Source organism: Musa acuminata, chromosome BXJ3-9 (assembly GCF_036884655.1).
Source record: "Musa acuminata AAA Group cultivar baxijiao chromosome BXJ3-9, Cavendish_Baxijiao_AAA, whole genome shotgun sequence".
In the NCBI taxonomy this organism is placed as follows: Eukaryota; Viridiplantae; Streptophyta; class Magnoliopsida; order Zingiberales; family Musaceae; genus Musa; species Musa acuminata.
Genome location: NC_088357.1, coordinates 27,219,159 through 27,236,434, shown reverse-complemented (window position 1 = coordinate 27,236,434; position 17,276 = coordinate 27,219,159). Strand labels below are relative to the sequence as shown.

Here is a 17,276-nt window from a genome sequence, read left to right as displayed (position 1 = left end):
ATCCCGAACGCAGATATTTCTCCAGATAAAGGAGAAGGGGCTCCTCCGAACCCCCAACCCGATGAGGAGCCCATAGGAGCTCGCGGACCAAACGAGGTATTGTCGTTTCCACCGACAAAACGGGCATGACACGAAGGAGTGCCGCTATCTACGGCAAGATAAAGAACCGTCCCCACGGCCCGAGGGCCCCATCGAAAGACAGATCAACATGATCACGGGCGGCTCGACGTCTGGGGGAAACAGTATGTCTGGGCGGAAAGCATACGCCCGTGCTGCCGCAGCCAAAGACCATGGGCGCAGGCCCGGGCCCGAGGTCACGTTTCCCGCCGAGAGAGCCGAACAGCCCGAACACGACGACGCGTTGGTAGTGACCGCCAGGATCGCCAACGCTCGAGTGAAAAGGATCATGGTCGACACTGGAAGCTCGGCCGACATCCTTTATCTGGACGCTTTCCAGAAGCTTGGGCTCTTCTGCGATGCCTTGGAGCCTATGAACTCGATGCTCACCGGATTCACCGGCGAATCAATTTCACCATTGGGCGCGATCACCTTGCCCTTAACCCTCGGGGAAGTACCGAAAACGAAGACGGTAATGGCAACCTTCTTGGTAGTTGACCTTCCGACCGCTTACAACGCGATTCTGGGACGCCCCACCCTTAATAAGTTTAGAGCGGTTATCTCCACCTACCACCGAACCGTGAAGTTCCCGGCCCGTGCGGGGGTCGGGGAGGTCAGCGGGAGCCCCCGCGAGTCAAGGCGGTGCTACCTAACCATAGTATCCCTGTGCAAGAGGAGGAAGGGTGAACCGCCCCTCGAAGACCCCCGAGAAGCGAAAAGGTCGTCCCAGCACCCCGAGCCAACGGAGCCTACGCTGGACGTGCCACTACAGGAGGGACGCCCAGATCGGACGGTCAAGATCGGGTCGGAACTTCCTGAGCGAGAGCAAGCCCAGCTCATCAATCTTCTCCAAGAGAATCTCGATGTCTTCACCTGGTCACCCGCTGACATGCCCGACGTAAACCCTGAGGTGTCTCAGCACCACCTGTGCATCTCGCCAGACGTGCGGCCAGTAAAGCAGAAGCCCCGACGTCTCGCTCCCGAACGCTAGCAGGCCGTCCGAGGAGAGGTAGAGCGACTTCGGTAGCAGGCTTCATCGAAGAGGCCAAGTACCCACGTTGGTTATCCAATGTAGTCCTCGTGAAGAAACCTGATGGAAGCTGGAGGATGTGCGTTGACTACACCGATCTTACTCGCGCTTGTCCGAAGGATTGCTACCCCCTCCCACGAATCGACCAGTTGGTCGACGCAACGACCGGTCACACCCGCCTTTCATTCATGTACGCCTTCTCCGGCTACAACCAGATCAGGATGGCACCCGAGGATCAGCAGCACACCGCATTCCTCACCGACCAAGGGGTGTACTTCTACAAAGTTATGTCATTCGGGCTGAAGAACGCGGGGCTACGTATCAAAGGATCGTGAACAAAATGTTTGCTCACCAGATAGGGAGAAACATGGAGGTCTACGTCGATGATATGATTGTAAAAAGTCGCACGACTATGACCCACTTGTCCGACTTGGCCGAGACCTTCGACACACTACGAAGGTACAACATGCGACTCAACCCCGCCAAGTGCGCCTTCGGTGTCAACTCGGGCAGATTCCTCGGGTTTATCATACATGAAAGGGGAATCGATGTAAACCCCGAAAAGGTACGGGCAATCGTCGACATGCAGGCCCCTCGGACAATTAAGGAGTTGCAGCGCCTGAACGGAAGGCTCACCGCCATGTCAAGGTTCTTATCCCGATCAGGCGACCGATGCCTCCCCTTCTTTCGGGCTCTGATGGATCCCAAGGACTTCGCGTGGACGACGAAATGCGAGGAGGCTTTCGCCCACGTAAAGGAGCATCTGGCCTCCCTCCCTCGCCTCGCTTCGGTGTCACCTCAGGAAAAGCTGGGTATCTACCTGGCCGCCTCTCAACTTGCAATAAGTTCTGTCCTGATCAAGGAGGCCTTTGGAGAACAGCAACCGGTTTACTACACTAGCCATGTCCTTAATGGACCCGAGGAGCGATACCCCCCGATCGAGAAACTGGCGTTGGCGCTCGTATTAACCGCCCAGAAGCTGCGCCCCTACTTCCAAGCTCATCCGATCGAGGTAATCACCGACCAGCCGCTCCGGCAGGTTTTGTCTAAATTTGACCTGGCAGGTTGCCTCCTCAAGTGGTCAGTAGAGCTCGATGAGTTCGATATTCAGTACGTCCCAAGGACCGCCATCAAAGCACAGGCGGTGGCCGACTTCATCTTAGAACTGACTCAGCCCAAGGGCGAGGAGCCAAAACGCGTGAAGACGAAATGGCTCCTCCGCGTGGACGGATCATCCAGCCGAAAAGGCGCGGGGGCCGGGCTGGTGTTAGAAGCCCCCGACGGGCGCTCGTTCGAGCGCTCCCTCCGCATCGGATTCAAGGCCACCAACAACGAGGCGGAGTACGAAGCGCTGCTGGCGGGGCTTAGACTAGCCGTCGAAATGCAAGTGGGCGACATACACGTCCTCACCAACTCGCAGCTGGTTGCCGAACAGCTCACAGGCGGGTATAAGGCCCGGGACCCAACCATGTCGAAGTATCTGGTGGAGGTAAGAGCTCTCGCCGCCCATTTTGCCCGCTTCACATTATCCAGGGTGCCGAGACGCCAGATCGAGCGGGCGGACACGCTGGCAAAACTGGCCTCGAGATCGGGTCCCGAGGGTGAGCCCAACGTGGAGGAACTCCCCACCCGCGCCATCACGGTCGCAGCGGTGGCCACCGTTGGCCCACCAACAACATGGGTGCAGGAGGTGTTACAATTCAAATGTCACGGGACGCTTCCCGAGGACGAAACCGCGGCTCGGCGCCTGCGCCGGACGCAAGCCTGGTACTGTGAAATCGGCGGACGGTTATACAGGAGGTCATACTCACGCCCCCTCCTGCGCTGCCTCGAGCCCGAAGAGGCTCAATCGGTTCTCGCTGAGATCCACGGCGGTGTTTGCGGTGAGCACATAGGTGGGCGCACCCTAGCGTTTAAGGCACTCTGTCAAGGGTACTACTGGCCCACTATGTGCCGAGACGCAAAATCGTACGTGCAAAGGTGCGACGCATGCCAGAGGCACACACCGACGCCCCGGCAGCCGACGGTACCGCTAATGCCCGTGGACTGCGCATGGCCTTTTGCGCAGTGGGGGATGGACATTCTTGGCCCTTTCCCCCAGTTTCGGGGCAACGAAGATATATTATTGTCGGGATAGACTACTTCACCAAATGGGTTGAGGCCGAACCACTGGCAGTGATCACGGAGCGTCAGGTGGAGAGATTCGTGTGGAGGAACATTGTTACCCGGTTTGGTCTGCCCAGAGTCATCATCACCGACAATGCAACGCAGTTCGCCAGTGCTCGGTTCAGAGAGTTCTGCGCGACCTACGGGATACAGCTGAGGTTCAGCTCGGTCGCACACTGTAACATCCCCCATTTTTTAAAATTTAGTAAAAGGTTTGTTTGTAAAAATAAGGATTATTTAATAATTATTTTATATTAAATGATATTATATTGAAAGTTTATGGTTAGGGACCTAAGAGTAAATATTAGAAGTTTGATATAATTTATGAAAGATTCAGATTTAAGTTAAAAAAAAAAAAAGAAATATAGTGAACATGTGTCACTAGCTAACCTAAGGTTGGTGCCACTTATCTTTGCTCTAAAGATGACACCTAGCCCCTTTCATGCATGCATGACACCTTGCAACTTTTGCATTAGCCAAAACCCAAATAATTAGATGAAAGGTTAAAGAAAATAAACCTGAAGAGTTGCAGCCAACGTGAGTTTGAGAAAAGAAGAAGAAGAAGAAGAAGAAGAAGAGCTTGAGGTTTTTCATCAATTTTCCCACGTTTGGGATTCAAATAATTTTAAGGCAAGTGTTCTAACCCCATCCCATAGTAACCTTAATCTCTGTTTCCATTTTTATTCTGCAAAATTTGAAAGATTTCAACTGAGAACCAGACCTTATTTCGTTTTGATATAAAGCTATAAATCTGTAATTTTTCGGTAATCTGACCTCTATGCAATGTTTTGGTCATAACATTTTGTAATAAACTCTGATTTAGACAAAACCTATTCCATTTGAAAGTAGACAAAAAAATCTTTATTTTGATACTAAGATCGAATGATTTTGAGTTTAAATGCCTACTAAGACTTCTGTTTAAACTAACCCTACAGATTCTACAAAACAGGGACTGAAATTTCTGACCTCTTGTTGCTTAACTACTTATAACTTTCTGCTGCGAACTCAGATTCATACAAAGTATAATTTATTCGAAGCTAGAGTCAAAATTCTTTCTGTATATACCTTATTTGAAATTTTTGGAGTACAATTGCTAACTGAAATATCTGCTTTCATCGACCCTATGGATTCGGTAAAACAGAGCTAATATTTTCAGACCTTTTGCTACGAAATTATCTGTAACTCCCTGTTGTAAATTCCAATTCTTGTAAAACTTGATTTGCCTAAAACTAGATTGACAAAGCTTTCTAATGACACCTATTTTGTATAAATTGGAGCATAATTGGTTATCCAAATAGTTCATATAATGTTCCTATCAATTTCTGCCAGAATCGAGCTTTGGTCGATTTCGGCTTTCCTTGTTTCTTCTCTTTGGAAATCAATTTCGGCAAAAACTCTTACTTCAGTTAAGCTTTACATTATTACCTTAAATTCCTGTAAACTTTTGTCCTTTATTTATTTGTACATCTGCAGCTATCATCTAAAGATCATGTTTGCATCGTAATGATTCGACACATGCATCCCATTGTTCCGCATTTGCTTTCGATATGTGCCTCTTTCAGTTTCATTTCTTTGGACATTGAATTCACCTAACTTTCTTATTTCAATTGAGCTATATGTGATTTCTTGAAATCCTTGTATGCTCTTGCTTTTGTTTTCTTTCAAATCTGAATTCATTTATGAAAGATTATGTTTGTATCGTATTGACTCGAAAGGCATATGTACATTTCGTTGTTCCGCATGTGCTTCCGATAGTCCCAAATCATTATTCACAATACCCTTTTGTACTCTGGTGTTTGTGGGATTATTTAGACCTTTTCCAGAAATGGTAAAGGGTATGTGCTTAGAGCCCGCGATGCTCTAGATTATGTTTGATGGTCATTCAGAAACGGATGGACCATATTATATTTGGAATCCCACTTCACCTTCTATCTGTTGATATGAAATTCAGAGCTGACCTAGCACTTGGGCAGGGTGAGAGGGCTCGAGTAGGAAAGGGCTACCCGTGGATGGAGTCGAGAACTCATCACGGCGTGGAGCCACCACTGAGTTAAACCTCACATGCACTATGCTAGAGTACGATGTTTGAGCTTCTATTTCGTATATGTTCTTTGATATGTTCTGAAATGCTTCTTGTGCTTCCGAAATATTTCCATATGCCATTGATACGTTCTGAAGCATTTCATTCACCATTGATATGTTCTGAACTATTTCATATGTCATTGATATCCAAAATGCTCCTTACGTCTTTGTTATGCCTTGAAATTACCATATGTCATCGATATGCTCCTTATGCCAATGATATGCTCCAATTATCTTTCCTCGATTGTATGAACAAAACGTGCTTCGAACGAAATGACATCGTAATTCTGCATTCATGATGTCCAAAATGCTCCTTACGTCTTTGTTATGCCTTGAAATTACTATATGTCATCGATATGCTCCTTATGCCAATGATATGCTCCAATTATCTTTCCTCGATTGTATGAACAAAACGTGATTCAAACGAAATGACATCGTAATTCTGCATTCATGATATCCAAAATGCTCCTTACGTCTTTGTTATGCCTTGAAATTACCATATGTCATTGATATGCTCCTTATGCCAATGATATGCTCCAATTACCTTTTCTCGATTGTATGAACAAAACGTGCTTCGAACGATATGACATTGTAATTCTGCATTCAAACAAAACATGCTACTGTTTCATTTTGTATCTCTGCTTTGTATTTTGATACCTTATTTGTTTGAAACCTGTCCTCTTTGCTATGGATATGTTAGTCACTTGCTGAGCTTTATATGCTCACCCCGTTGCTATATAAATTTTTCTGGATAGCTTATCGCTCACTAAAATATGTAAATTGGGTTGAGGCAGTGGAAGACTAGAAGATTTTGAGGCAAATATTTTGTACTTGATAAGTTGATGTTGTATAAGTTCTTTTTGGGAGTAATGAAATATCAATGACAAATCTAGATTGATGTATCTTGTAAATATTTGAAAAGTACCTCTTATGTCAGGATTTTGGAAATGTTAAGTCTAAACTGTGTACTGATATAAACATGTAGTACATGTTGGTTTTGTGATTGCATTAATTGTCGCGCTTATGGATTTATGATATAGTTATGGTTTAGTTAAGTTGCTTTTGGATTTTAAGAATCATCTAGTGACATGATGTATGATTATAAACTGCACAGGTTTTATGAATTGTGGATTGTAGAGATCAATGACTTGAATGTTTTTCTTAGTGACCTCAAATGTGTGATTAGATCCTGGATTGTTTGTTGAATTATAATATTATCAATCTTGAGTTAGGTTCACACCTCCTAAATGAGAATTAAATTCGGGGGGGGGGGGGGGGGGCGTGACACACACCCCCAAACGAATGGGCTGGCCGAGGTGACCAACCGAGCCATTCTGGGCAGACTCAGAAGGACGCTCGCGGCCTAATCCACTTGGGTTGACGAACTCCCGAGCGTCTTATGGTCCTTGCGGACCACGCCTAAAACCGCAACTAGGGAATCCCCTTACAGCCTAGCGTTCGGCGCCAAGGTCGTCCTACCCGCTGAGGTGGAGATTACCACCCCACGAACGGAATCTTATAACGAAGGGACATCGGCCGACGGACTCCGAGCCGGATTGGACTTGCTCGAGGAAAGGCGAGCCGACGCGCACCTAAAGGCCCTCTCCTACAAAAGAGTCGTCGCCAGGATTTACAACAGAAGGGTCCGCCCCCGACCTATCAAGCTGGACGATCTAGTGCTGTGCAGGGCCGAGGTAAGTAACCCGACCCGAGCGCACGGTAAACTCACTCCGAAATGGAAAGGACCTTATCAGGTCGTCGAGATTGTCCAACCGGGCACGTACCGGCTCGCGACGATGGCTAGCTGTTCTTTGCCAAGGACATGGAACGTCCAGAACCTTAAGAAGTTTTTCGTGTGAGAAAGTAAAAGATTGGCAATATGCAAGAGAAGAAAATCTTCTTTCATTTAAGAAAAACTAGGACTACAGGACTCGATGCTGACTTACAGACCGACCGACCCCTTAGAAAAAACTACAAAAATTGTAGGACCCTTTTTACTCCTTCGGGACCTCCAGGCGATCGTCAAAAGGGACGTCCTCGGGCTCTCTAGATCTTCGGGATGGGAAGTGAAGGGATCCTCCTCTACCTCGAGGCCTGGGTGGCGCGCACGGAAGCGGGCCAGAGCGATCCAGTATCCATATTCGAAGGAAACCTGCCCCGTCCGCGTCAGCCCGAGTTCGAACCCCTCGGACTTTTTGTATATCTCGATCAGCTCCTTGTCCTTGTCGGGTCGGAGGCGAGCCTCCTCGGCAAGTGCCTCGGAAGCTGCTCTTGCCTCTGCCTTCACCTCCTCCAGCTTTTTACTGAGGGTGCTCGCCTCCGTCTTTAACAAACGGAGCTCGGTCTGCTCTACCCGCAAAATTTTCTAGAGCTCCTTATTCGAACTTTCGGATGTCTGGAGCTTCGATTTGAGGCGAGCCACCTCCGCCTCCGAATCCACCGCGCGCTTCTCAACGGCCGCCACGGCTTCCGGGCCCGCCCCGGCTCGGATCTCCTCCACTTGGCGGCGCAGCTCGGCGTTGCGCCCGCTGAGGCCCCCGATAATCCGGCCAGCGTCACGCACCCGGTCCATCAGGGTCGTCGCGTAGTGAAGGCCCTGTAAGAAAGAGGAGAGGTCAGGAGGAACACCATTGGATGTATAACTAGAAATAGCAGGCGCAATACTTACCAATGTCAGGGACTTAGCTGACTTGCCAAGCAGAGCCTCCGAGGGCAAGGTATATATGTCCCGAGCCATGTCGGGATGAAGCGCACCCCGGAGGAATGCGACGGAGGAATCTCCTCCGGCCGACACTCTATCCCCCCAGGACAGGCCCCCCCAGCGGGCGACCAAGGGGTCGCTTGCCTCCCCCGTCGGGATCTCGCCCACCACCCGCGACAGAAATGGCTCGTCGTCGCCCGCGGGTAGTCGGCACAGGTCGTGCACGGAGGGAGGGCGCGGGTCCTTCCCTATCGCCTCCCGATTGGGTCCTGCCACGCCTCGAAGAGGGCCCGCCTCTGCTCGGTCCACCCGTCCCGAGGCCGCCTCGGCTCCCTTGGAGGCAGTGATTTTTGCCTTTTCCGAGGACGCCCGGCCTCAATCTCCAACGGGGCATCCTTCGAGCCGGGCTTTGGGTCGGCCGATGGGCGTGGAGAAGAAGCCGACGACGCCCGGCCGCCTAGAAGGGATCGAAGGTTCACCATTTCTGCAAGAAGTCGGACAAGAGTTAGGACTAAGGGCACTATTAACATACCCCGAGGCGTCGGACTGAGACCCGCCTCCACCAGCCACCGCTCGGTCATGTTCCGGATGGCCTGGGAGCTAGGGAGAACCTCCCTGAGCCTCCCCAGATCCTGATGCTCTTCGTCGCTCAGGCTCGGGGCGGTATTATCGATCACCCTCACGGACCACCGGACCCCGAAACCCCAATCTCTCGCACAACTGACATAAAAAAACCTCCCCTTCCATCCTTTCTTACTGGAAGGGGCCCCCCCGACTCGAAAACCCGCTCGGGCTGACAAGAAGTAACCCCCAGGGTGGGGGTGATTTTGGCGTAGTGGCATTCCCCCAGGAACGCCACTAGGTAGCGCCAAGAGTTCGGCGCCACCTGGGATGGCGAGATTCGCCATAGAGAGATGCAAGAGACAATGAGGGGGTGAAGGGGAAGGCGCAGACCTGCCTCCAGGGTGTCTAGGGTTAGCGCAAAACCCTTCGAAATCGGGTCGTAGGCCCACTGCCCCGATTCGGGAGCGCTGAGGATATAATCCTTCGGGATACTATAGCATTCCCGGAGTCTCCTCAGCGATGACCCGCTCACGGTGGAGTCGAGGTCGTGCGGCCACATTAAGGCCTCAAGGGCCCGCGTCACTTCCCCATTGGAGGACTGGACGGGGGACGGCGGAAGGGGTCTCTCACTAGCTCTATTGGAGGATGAAGAAGAGGAGGTCATCCTCACTGACCTTAACGGGAAACAGGAAGGGGCTACTTGAAGAAGAGAGGCGACGCTGGAGGCGAGGAGAACGACTGGAAAGGGGACGACGAGATCCGAAGAAGATGACTCAGCAGCGAGAGATGGGAACGAAGCTGGACGCGCCCTATTTAAAGGAGAGATCCCGCCGAAACCAGCGTCCCTTCGCCTCCCAAAAGTGGGCGACAGCCCACTCACGTGCTCGCCTGCCCGCCACGTCGCGTCAGCGAGGCCAAAGGACGTCCCGCCATAAATGAAGGCCTAACGCGGCAACTCAGGGGCAAGCCAAACAAACAGCAGAGCCCTAGCGCCTTAATCTCGATGCCTGAAAGCATGCTGCGACGCAAAGAGCTAGCCCCCAAGAACTCACAAGGAAGGGGGTTCTCAGTCCCCCACCACGGACAAGTTGGTATGAAGGGACAACAACGCAAGTAGCTACTCGGCTGCCGACCGCCCGAGACCATCGCCTCTGCGCGGCCCGCCCGCCTGAGTCGTGCTCCTCGGCTCCATGCTACCCGAGACCACCGCCTCTACGTGTCCCGCCCACCTGAGTCGTGCTCCTCGGTTCCATGCTGCCCGAGACAACCGCCTCTGCGCGGCCCGCTCGCTTGAGACGTGCTCCTCGGCTCCATGCTGCCCGAGACCACAACCTCTACACGGCCTGCCCGCCTGAGTCGTGCTCCTCGGCTCCATGCTGCCCGAGACCACAACCTCTGCGTGGCCTGCCCGCCTGAATCGTACTCCTCGGCTACATGCTGCTCGAGACCACCGCCTCTACGCGGCCCGTCCACTTGAGTCATGCCCTCAGTTACGTGTCGCTCAAGACCGCAAGCTCTGCTCGGCCTGATCGACTGGGTTGTGCTCCTCAGTTGCACACTACCCAGGGTCCCCGCTGCGCACGTAACCCTGAAACTCCACGACCCCCGCACCCCCGGCAACGGACCGATTAACACCCGACAGGGACAGTTTCTCAAAGCTGAAGCCATGCATCGGACTCCTAGTACAACAACCGACGCATGGCTTCTTTCGGGGGGGGAATATGATGAGGGTAATCACTACGATAAGACTCGCGTGACGTCAGCTGTCCCAAATAACGCCTCGCAGCACCTGGTCAATGCAGACCGGAGCACCGACCGAGGCACATTAACACCTTGCTCAAGCTCAATCCTTCACGCCACACAACACCAGTGTCAGACGCTACCAGCCTGCCCCCTACAAGCGGGCAGCTCAGGAAGCAGTAAGCTTCCCTATAAATACCCTCTCGTTCATCGAGAACTGGAGGAAAAAAGAAGGAAAAGATTCTCTAACCACTATTATCTGACTTGATCATCGGAGGGGTTGGGCCGAGCACCCCAACCCGACCTTTGTGCAGGTGCGAAGCAGAAGGTCCCCACCGGACGGGAAGGCGAGGAGTTCCTACCCGGAGGAAACAACGACCCCGTCCCGACCACCGTATCAGACCACCTCGGCGGATTCGGAGGCCGTCTCGGGAAGATCCCCCATCATCCAGACCCGAACCGAGCCGCGTCGGCCCCGACGTCACGGCTCAAAGATTGTTTCCACCAACAATTATCTAATTAGACTTCAACCACAATAAATACAAGAGAAAACCTATAATCAACCAATATATTCATAATCAAACAACTATAAGGAAGCTATTGTTAGGTTTGAATACCCCCAATTTGGGCCTAATTGTTAGAGAATGGACCATATTGGGCCAAAATGTAAAAGAATCATGTTAATCACACGTAAGCATCCTAAATATGCATATGCCTCTAATTATATGAAATAATAAATAAAACATAGAAGCTAAATGCCTTCAACTAGAGAGAAATTCCACCGGATCCCAAGTTCTAATCCCTGTTTCATCTAAATCAAGAAGTTGATTTCCACTAACTGATTAGGAAGATTAAGCAAGTGAGAGTGTGAGAAAGAGAGAGTGAGGATGAGTGAAAGAGTGGGGAGGGAGGAACATTTAAAGGGCCAAAATAGGGCCCAACAATCTGTTGAGACCTGGCTTGACACAAGAGGAGTTGGATCAAAATTTGACCATCATGGACCGGTTCGCTAATGATTGAGCTTCGACTGTTTTAGGCGATACAAGAGGCATACTGCTTGGTACAATCCCCTAACAATGTACCATCCAAAATGTGCAAGTCCGCGTACCAGTACATCGCACCTAAAAGTGTACCATCCAAAATGTGGAAGTCCATGTATTGGTACATCCCATCTGTTTTGCACCATATTGAGTGGTACATCAAACTATGATTTAAAGAAAAAAAATACAGAAAACCTCATGAAACAAGCAATGGGAGCTTCAGTCTGAAAATATGAGACAAGGACGGAAAATTAGTAAAATGGTTGATTTAATGGTGGGTGAAGTCAGGCCATGGGAGCTATGATTATTGTCCAACACTCGTGCCCAATACTGAATGAATGAAATTGCCCAGTCTACATAATAGTTGGTCATTGCACAATTACAATCTGTACTTTCATCCTCCATGAAATCATTGTGACATGTCTAGCCAGATGAGTTGGCATATCACGTCCCAACATGATTGATGTGCAATATGAGGGGTAAAATATGATGGGGCAGATTTTGTCCAACATTTGAGATGTCAAGAACTGATATACAATACTAAAAGTTTGGATGATTAATATAAAAGTTTTAAAAATTAATAACTAATACACAGAAAACCACAAATAGAAGAGAAAAAAGTGTCAACAGTAAAAATCAAAGAAAAATATTGCAAGAATACTGAGCAACTAAATGACAATCACCCTTGGAGTACTTTGCACAAGATATGGAGTGCCTTGTGGTCTCTTTGGCAACAGTTCAACACATCTAAAATAAACAGGATGACTTGTGTACTTCTATAGACAAAAGTACAAGGTATTGAATAAACAAAGAATGGATGAGAAACTTCAAAGTTATTTTTTAAAAACACAATCGAAATCAAAGCAATGCATGACCAAAACATGTGGTCCAGCTATAAAAACTATCAATTCGCAGGATGAAGGTGAATTTCTTCCAGATGACTGTGTTTTCGAGATGCAATCTTTTATAACTTAAAAATGACAGTGTTTTCGAACTGTGTTTTCAAGATGCATCTTCTATAACTTACCTATGCAATGCTGGGTCATCTGTAAGTTTGCCTTTCACTTTAAGCCAATACCTAAACCTAACCGGTAAATCAAAATTTTATTTATCCACAAATTCTCGGAAGCAACAAAGAACAAATAAGAATGAGCATAAGTGAATGTTACCTTGGTGGAGATTGTTCTGAGAAGTGGTAATCTTCACAAAACCTTATTTCTATGGGCCATGGGATGAATTTCTTCTTGGCAATTTTGTTTCGGTACTCCCTGTTAGATAAAAGTTGTTCATCAAATGACAAATTATCATATAATAACCACCAGTAAACACAATAAATGGCATTCTAAATCAAGGAACAAACAGACAATACAATAATCACATGTTCTAGTAAAAACTTCTGGCATAAACTTTGTATGCAAATAAACTTTGTTCTAGTTCATGCTTATGAATGAAAATGCCTTGGTAAACTTTGTAATGGGTATATTGAAGTTCATAGTTAATAGGAAATTTTGGGATCGCCCAAAGGTTGATTAATTATTCTAACAGCTAACGAACATAAATGTGATAATTGACATATTCTACTAAATTGTTTTGTATGTCCAAAGATAATAAATATATATAGTTTGCTCATATTCAATTATCAAATAAAGTGAGATAAAAAAAGGCATATATCTTAGTTTTCCCCAAAAAACTTTAATATGCATTTACAGTGTAGTTACAAGTCCGAATTTTATTTATGTGATTATGTTTATAGTCAAAGCATTAATGAGAAGGCATTTTATCAGTATTTTATGGTATTTCTTCTTGTATCCCTTCATTCGCATGCTTCCTCTGTTTCTTTGTTTAATAGAATAAACTTCTCTTATTGGTGCAAATTTCATAGATGTCCTAGATGCCCACTGTTATTTGGGAAAGATTGACGTTTATTTAAATGAACTATAGTTGCAAGTAACATCAAGTCTACTTTTCTAAAAATTGATAGTGCCGAGTAATTCATAAAATTTGTAGTAGAGTGTCTCAAACAGTGATTTAATAAGCGTTAGGTCCAAAAACGCTTGAGGCGCTATGAGCTTACCTGAGCGAAACGAGGCACTAAAATATAAAAATATATAATATAATTAATAAATATAATTATTTAAATAAAAATATTATATTAAATTAAGAAAATCTAAGGTACAAAATCACAATGTCACATTAACAAAAAGTTTTAAAATTCAAAACAATAAAATTTTACATCAAAGTCATTCATCATAATCAATATTATCATTATTTTCACTCAAATCATCTTCATTGAATTCGTCCTGTTCCTCTTGTCCTTCCTCTTCATCAAAATATGTTTCATTCTCTGTCTTCAATAATAGCAAGAGTCGAGCTTGATGGTTTTGCACTCATTTTATTCTTTTTCATCTATCTTATATATTTTTATAATTCTCCAGCATCTGAAGCTCTTGTCACATCTCCCCATGTCAATCTATCATCTTCAAATACAAGCTCGTTTTCGACATCTTGCAAGTTGACACCCATTTCTCTTACAAACCACTCATTTGAATCATCAATATCTTGTAATGTAATTGGATTAATTCTATTTTGCAAATCATGATGAGCCTTCAAAGCTTGATCATACTTTATGTAAACAAGATCGAGTAATTGTTGACGTTCTAACCGATTTCTTCTCTTTGAGTGAATCTGTCATGTCATATAATTTAAAAATATATTAATACATCTATCTAAATTAATTAATTAATTGAAACAAAAATATTTGGTGATCCTTACATACTCAAAAATACTCCAGTTTCGCTCATAACCCAAAGCACTACATGTCAAATTAAGTACTTTGATAGCAAATTGCTGTAAGTTCGGGATGGAATTTCTAAAAAGACTCCACCATTCAGCTACAAAATTTATGTTATAAAAGAATTCAGAGTTCAAATAATATCCTGCTGCATGTAAGGGACAATGAAGTTGACAATTCCATCTTTCGTCAATGATTATAAAAATTTTCTCATATTTTTCTTCATTTTCATTAAAAGACATTTTAATCGTCTTATTTACTCTATCCATAACCTCATAAATATATCCAATTATAAGCTTATTTTCATTATCCACCAATCGAAGGACTCGAACAAGAGGGCCTATTATCTTTAATATATAAGCTACATGATTCCACAAGGATAGCATTAAGATGATATCAGTAGCTTTCTTTCCTTTTGCTTCTTTTGCCAATTTGTTTGTCACTCATTTCTCAGAAGTAAATATGTTTCTCATATTATGTTTTTGACGATGCACGCTCTAAAGTATAAAGAATGAAGTAACAAATCAAGTGACACCATATCACACTAATTCTTTGTTGCTTGTAAATTCTCTCATCATATTCAAAGTTCAAATATGATTATAAAGAAATCCAACAACAAAAATTGCCCTTTCTAAGGTTTTCTTAATGTTTGAGATCTTTCCAATATCCTCCAACATTAAATCAATATAATATGTTGTACATGGAGTCTAATATAAGTGATGTCTTTTTGTTTCAAGCAATTTACCTGAGACGAAGGATAACAAAAATAATAAGACTTAAGAGTTTGACATATTTAACTGAAGATAAAATAATAAAAAAATTAAAAAAATCAAAAGATAAATATTACTAGCTAATACATAGTTGCTTCCATTATCGGTTATGATTTGAATGACATTTTGTTCTCTAATTTCTTCCACGAATTTGTCAAGTAAATCATATATCTTGTCTCCAGATTTTACAAAAGATGAAACATCTATTGACTTCACAAGCATAGTCCTTATAGAACAGTTAACTATAAAATTAATTATACTTCTGCGTCTTCTGTCAGTCCAAGCATCTGACATAATAAAGCAACCATGTGTTACCCATGATTCTTTATAACCCTTTAGTAAGTTATTTGTAAAATTCAACTCTTTTTGCAATAATAGAACTCACATCTCATAATAACTTAGAGGTTTTAATCTCGCACCATATCTTCCAATAGCTTCAATCATTTTCTTAAAACTGTTTAAACGAATTGTAATACGGGGAAGACCAGCCTGATAGAAGAAGCGAGCAATGTGCTAAATTGTTCTTCCTCTTATTTCTTTATCACAAACATCACTTATATTTGTTTATCTAAATTTAGAGCCTCCTACTTGCCCTTGTTGCTTCTGTGATCCTTGAAACATATACAAATCCATATGCCTTTTTTTACCCTTCTTAGTACTTATAACTTCTTTTCCTTTTTTATCATATACTTTTTTCCCACTTGGGTTAATACTCATAGAATAATCTTCTTCTTTATCCCTAAGATGTTTAACATTATCTTCTGGTAAATTCCTATAAGATTTATTCTTTTGCATCTTCAATTCATTCATATAACTTAGCAACTCTTCTTTTACCTCAGGTGGACACTTTTTATAAGCTGTTGCATTCTTAAAATTTCCTACTAGATATTGTTTTGTACGAAAAATACCACCTCTAGTAGTCTTATCGCAGAGCATGCAAGTCACTACATTAGGATCTTTCGGATCCTTTGCATAATTATATTTCCATGCAAGATCTCTTTTTTATGTTATTGGAGAATCTATTGAGTTGCTCTGTACACTTGTCATTTATTGCGAAACCTAACAATAATTTTAAATAAATAAAAATTAACAGTGTTAAAATTAAAATAATATATTATTATCTAATAAATAAAAATACTGTTACTAGTATACGGTTAGTAGTATACTGTTAATATACTATTAACAGTATACTATCGTATACTGTTAATATAATGTTAACAGTATACTACCGAAGTGACAAATTATTAGGGTTGTCTCAGAAAGCATATGTTATATTAAGTTTTACAGAGGCTTAAGATAGAAAATTGTTCAGCGGGTGTACTTCCAATTTAAAAAGGTGATAAAATTTAGCTTTATGCAATATCCAAAGAATGAATTGGAACAAAAGCAAATAAAAATATTTTTTTATGCATCTATAGTGGGAAGATTAATATATGCCCAAACTTGCACCATGCCAGACATAAGTTTCACTATCAGAATATTGAGCACATATCAAAGAGATTTTGGATTACATCATTGAAAAGCTACAAAAAGTTACAAATACTTCTGAGAAACAAAAGACTACATGCTTCCTTATCAGAGATCCAATGATTTAGAAGTGATTGGATTTATGTTTAGATTTTATTAGATATATCAATATAAGAAAGTGATGCAGTGCATGGTGGGCATTGATGCTCCCAAATTCCAAGACAATAAATTCCAATCCCATACCTATCAAATTTCAAGAAGATGGTTCGTATCTTGTGGTAACTATTAAAACTCAAAACCACCAAGTAGAAAACACCATGAATTTAATGTCTTAGAATTTGTGTTTGAATGTTAGTAAATTGTAACTTATTAATTATGTGACTAATGGGATTTATTGTACAAGGGATCTATAAAAGGGGAGGGGAGGAAGATTGGTGGGGCATTCTAGTTTTCGAAACCTTATCAAAATTTTATATTTTGAATTATTAGCTCTTAGTTATCTCTTGAAAAAGAGAGTTCTCTTTTGTTCTCCCATATCTCACTTTATTTTCTCGCTCTCTCCTTTCTTCCTTTTGTTACATATCATTTAGTATTAGAACCATGCACTCTTGGAGTATTTTTGTCTTATGGCAACTAGAAGGGGCAAAGGGCAACATGGTGAAAGGATGATGCAACTAGATAGAGATGAAAGGGATGCAAAAATTGAAGCATCAAGGAGACAAGTTGAAGAGCTTATCATGTGCCTCAGGCATCAAGAAACCCATGGCTCTAGAGACTCAAGCTATGGTTATACAACTGATGGATTCAA

At 44.3% G+C, this 17,276-nt stretch overlaps 1 protein-coding gene across 7 annotated transcripts in view; it reads right to left on the bottom strand.

Moving 5' to 3' along the window:
- Positions 1-17,276, bottom strand: part of LOC103973237 (acyl-CoA hydrolase 2) — a 95,619-nt gene that overhangs the window by 14,976 nt on the left and 63,367 nt on the right. For 4 of the 7 annotated variants that reach the window (XM_065168153.1, XM_009387739.3, XM_009387742.3 and 1 more), the window contains 2 exons: positions 12,610-12,708; positions 12,468-12,524 (listed from right to left, as the gene is read on the bottom strand). In XM_065168153.1, the coding sequence (XP_065024225.1) occupies positions 12,468-12,524; positions 12,610-12,708 (156 nt within the window). The remainder of the gene's footprint in view (positions 1-12,467; positions 12,525-12,609; positions 12,709-17,276) is intronic. The other 3 variants (XM_065168155.1, XM_009387741.3, XM_065168154.1) reach the window with 2 other exon arrangements.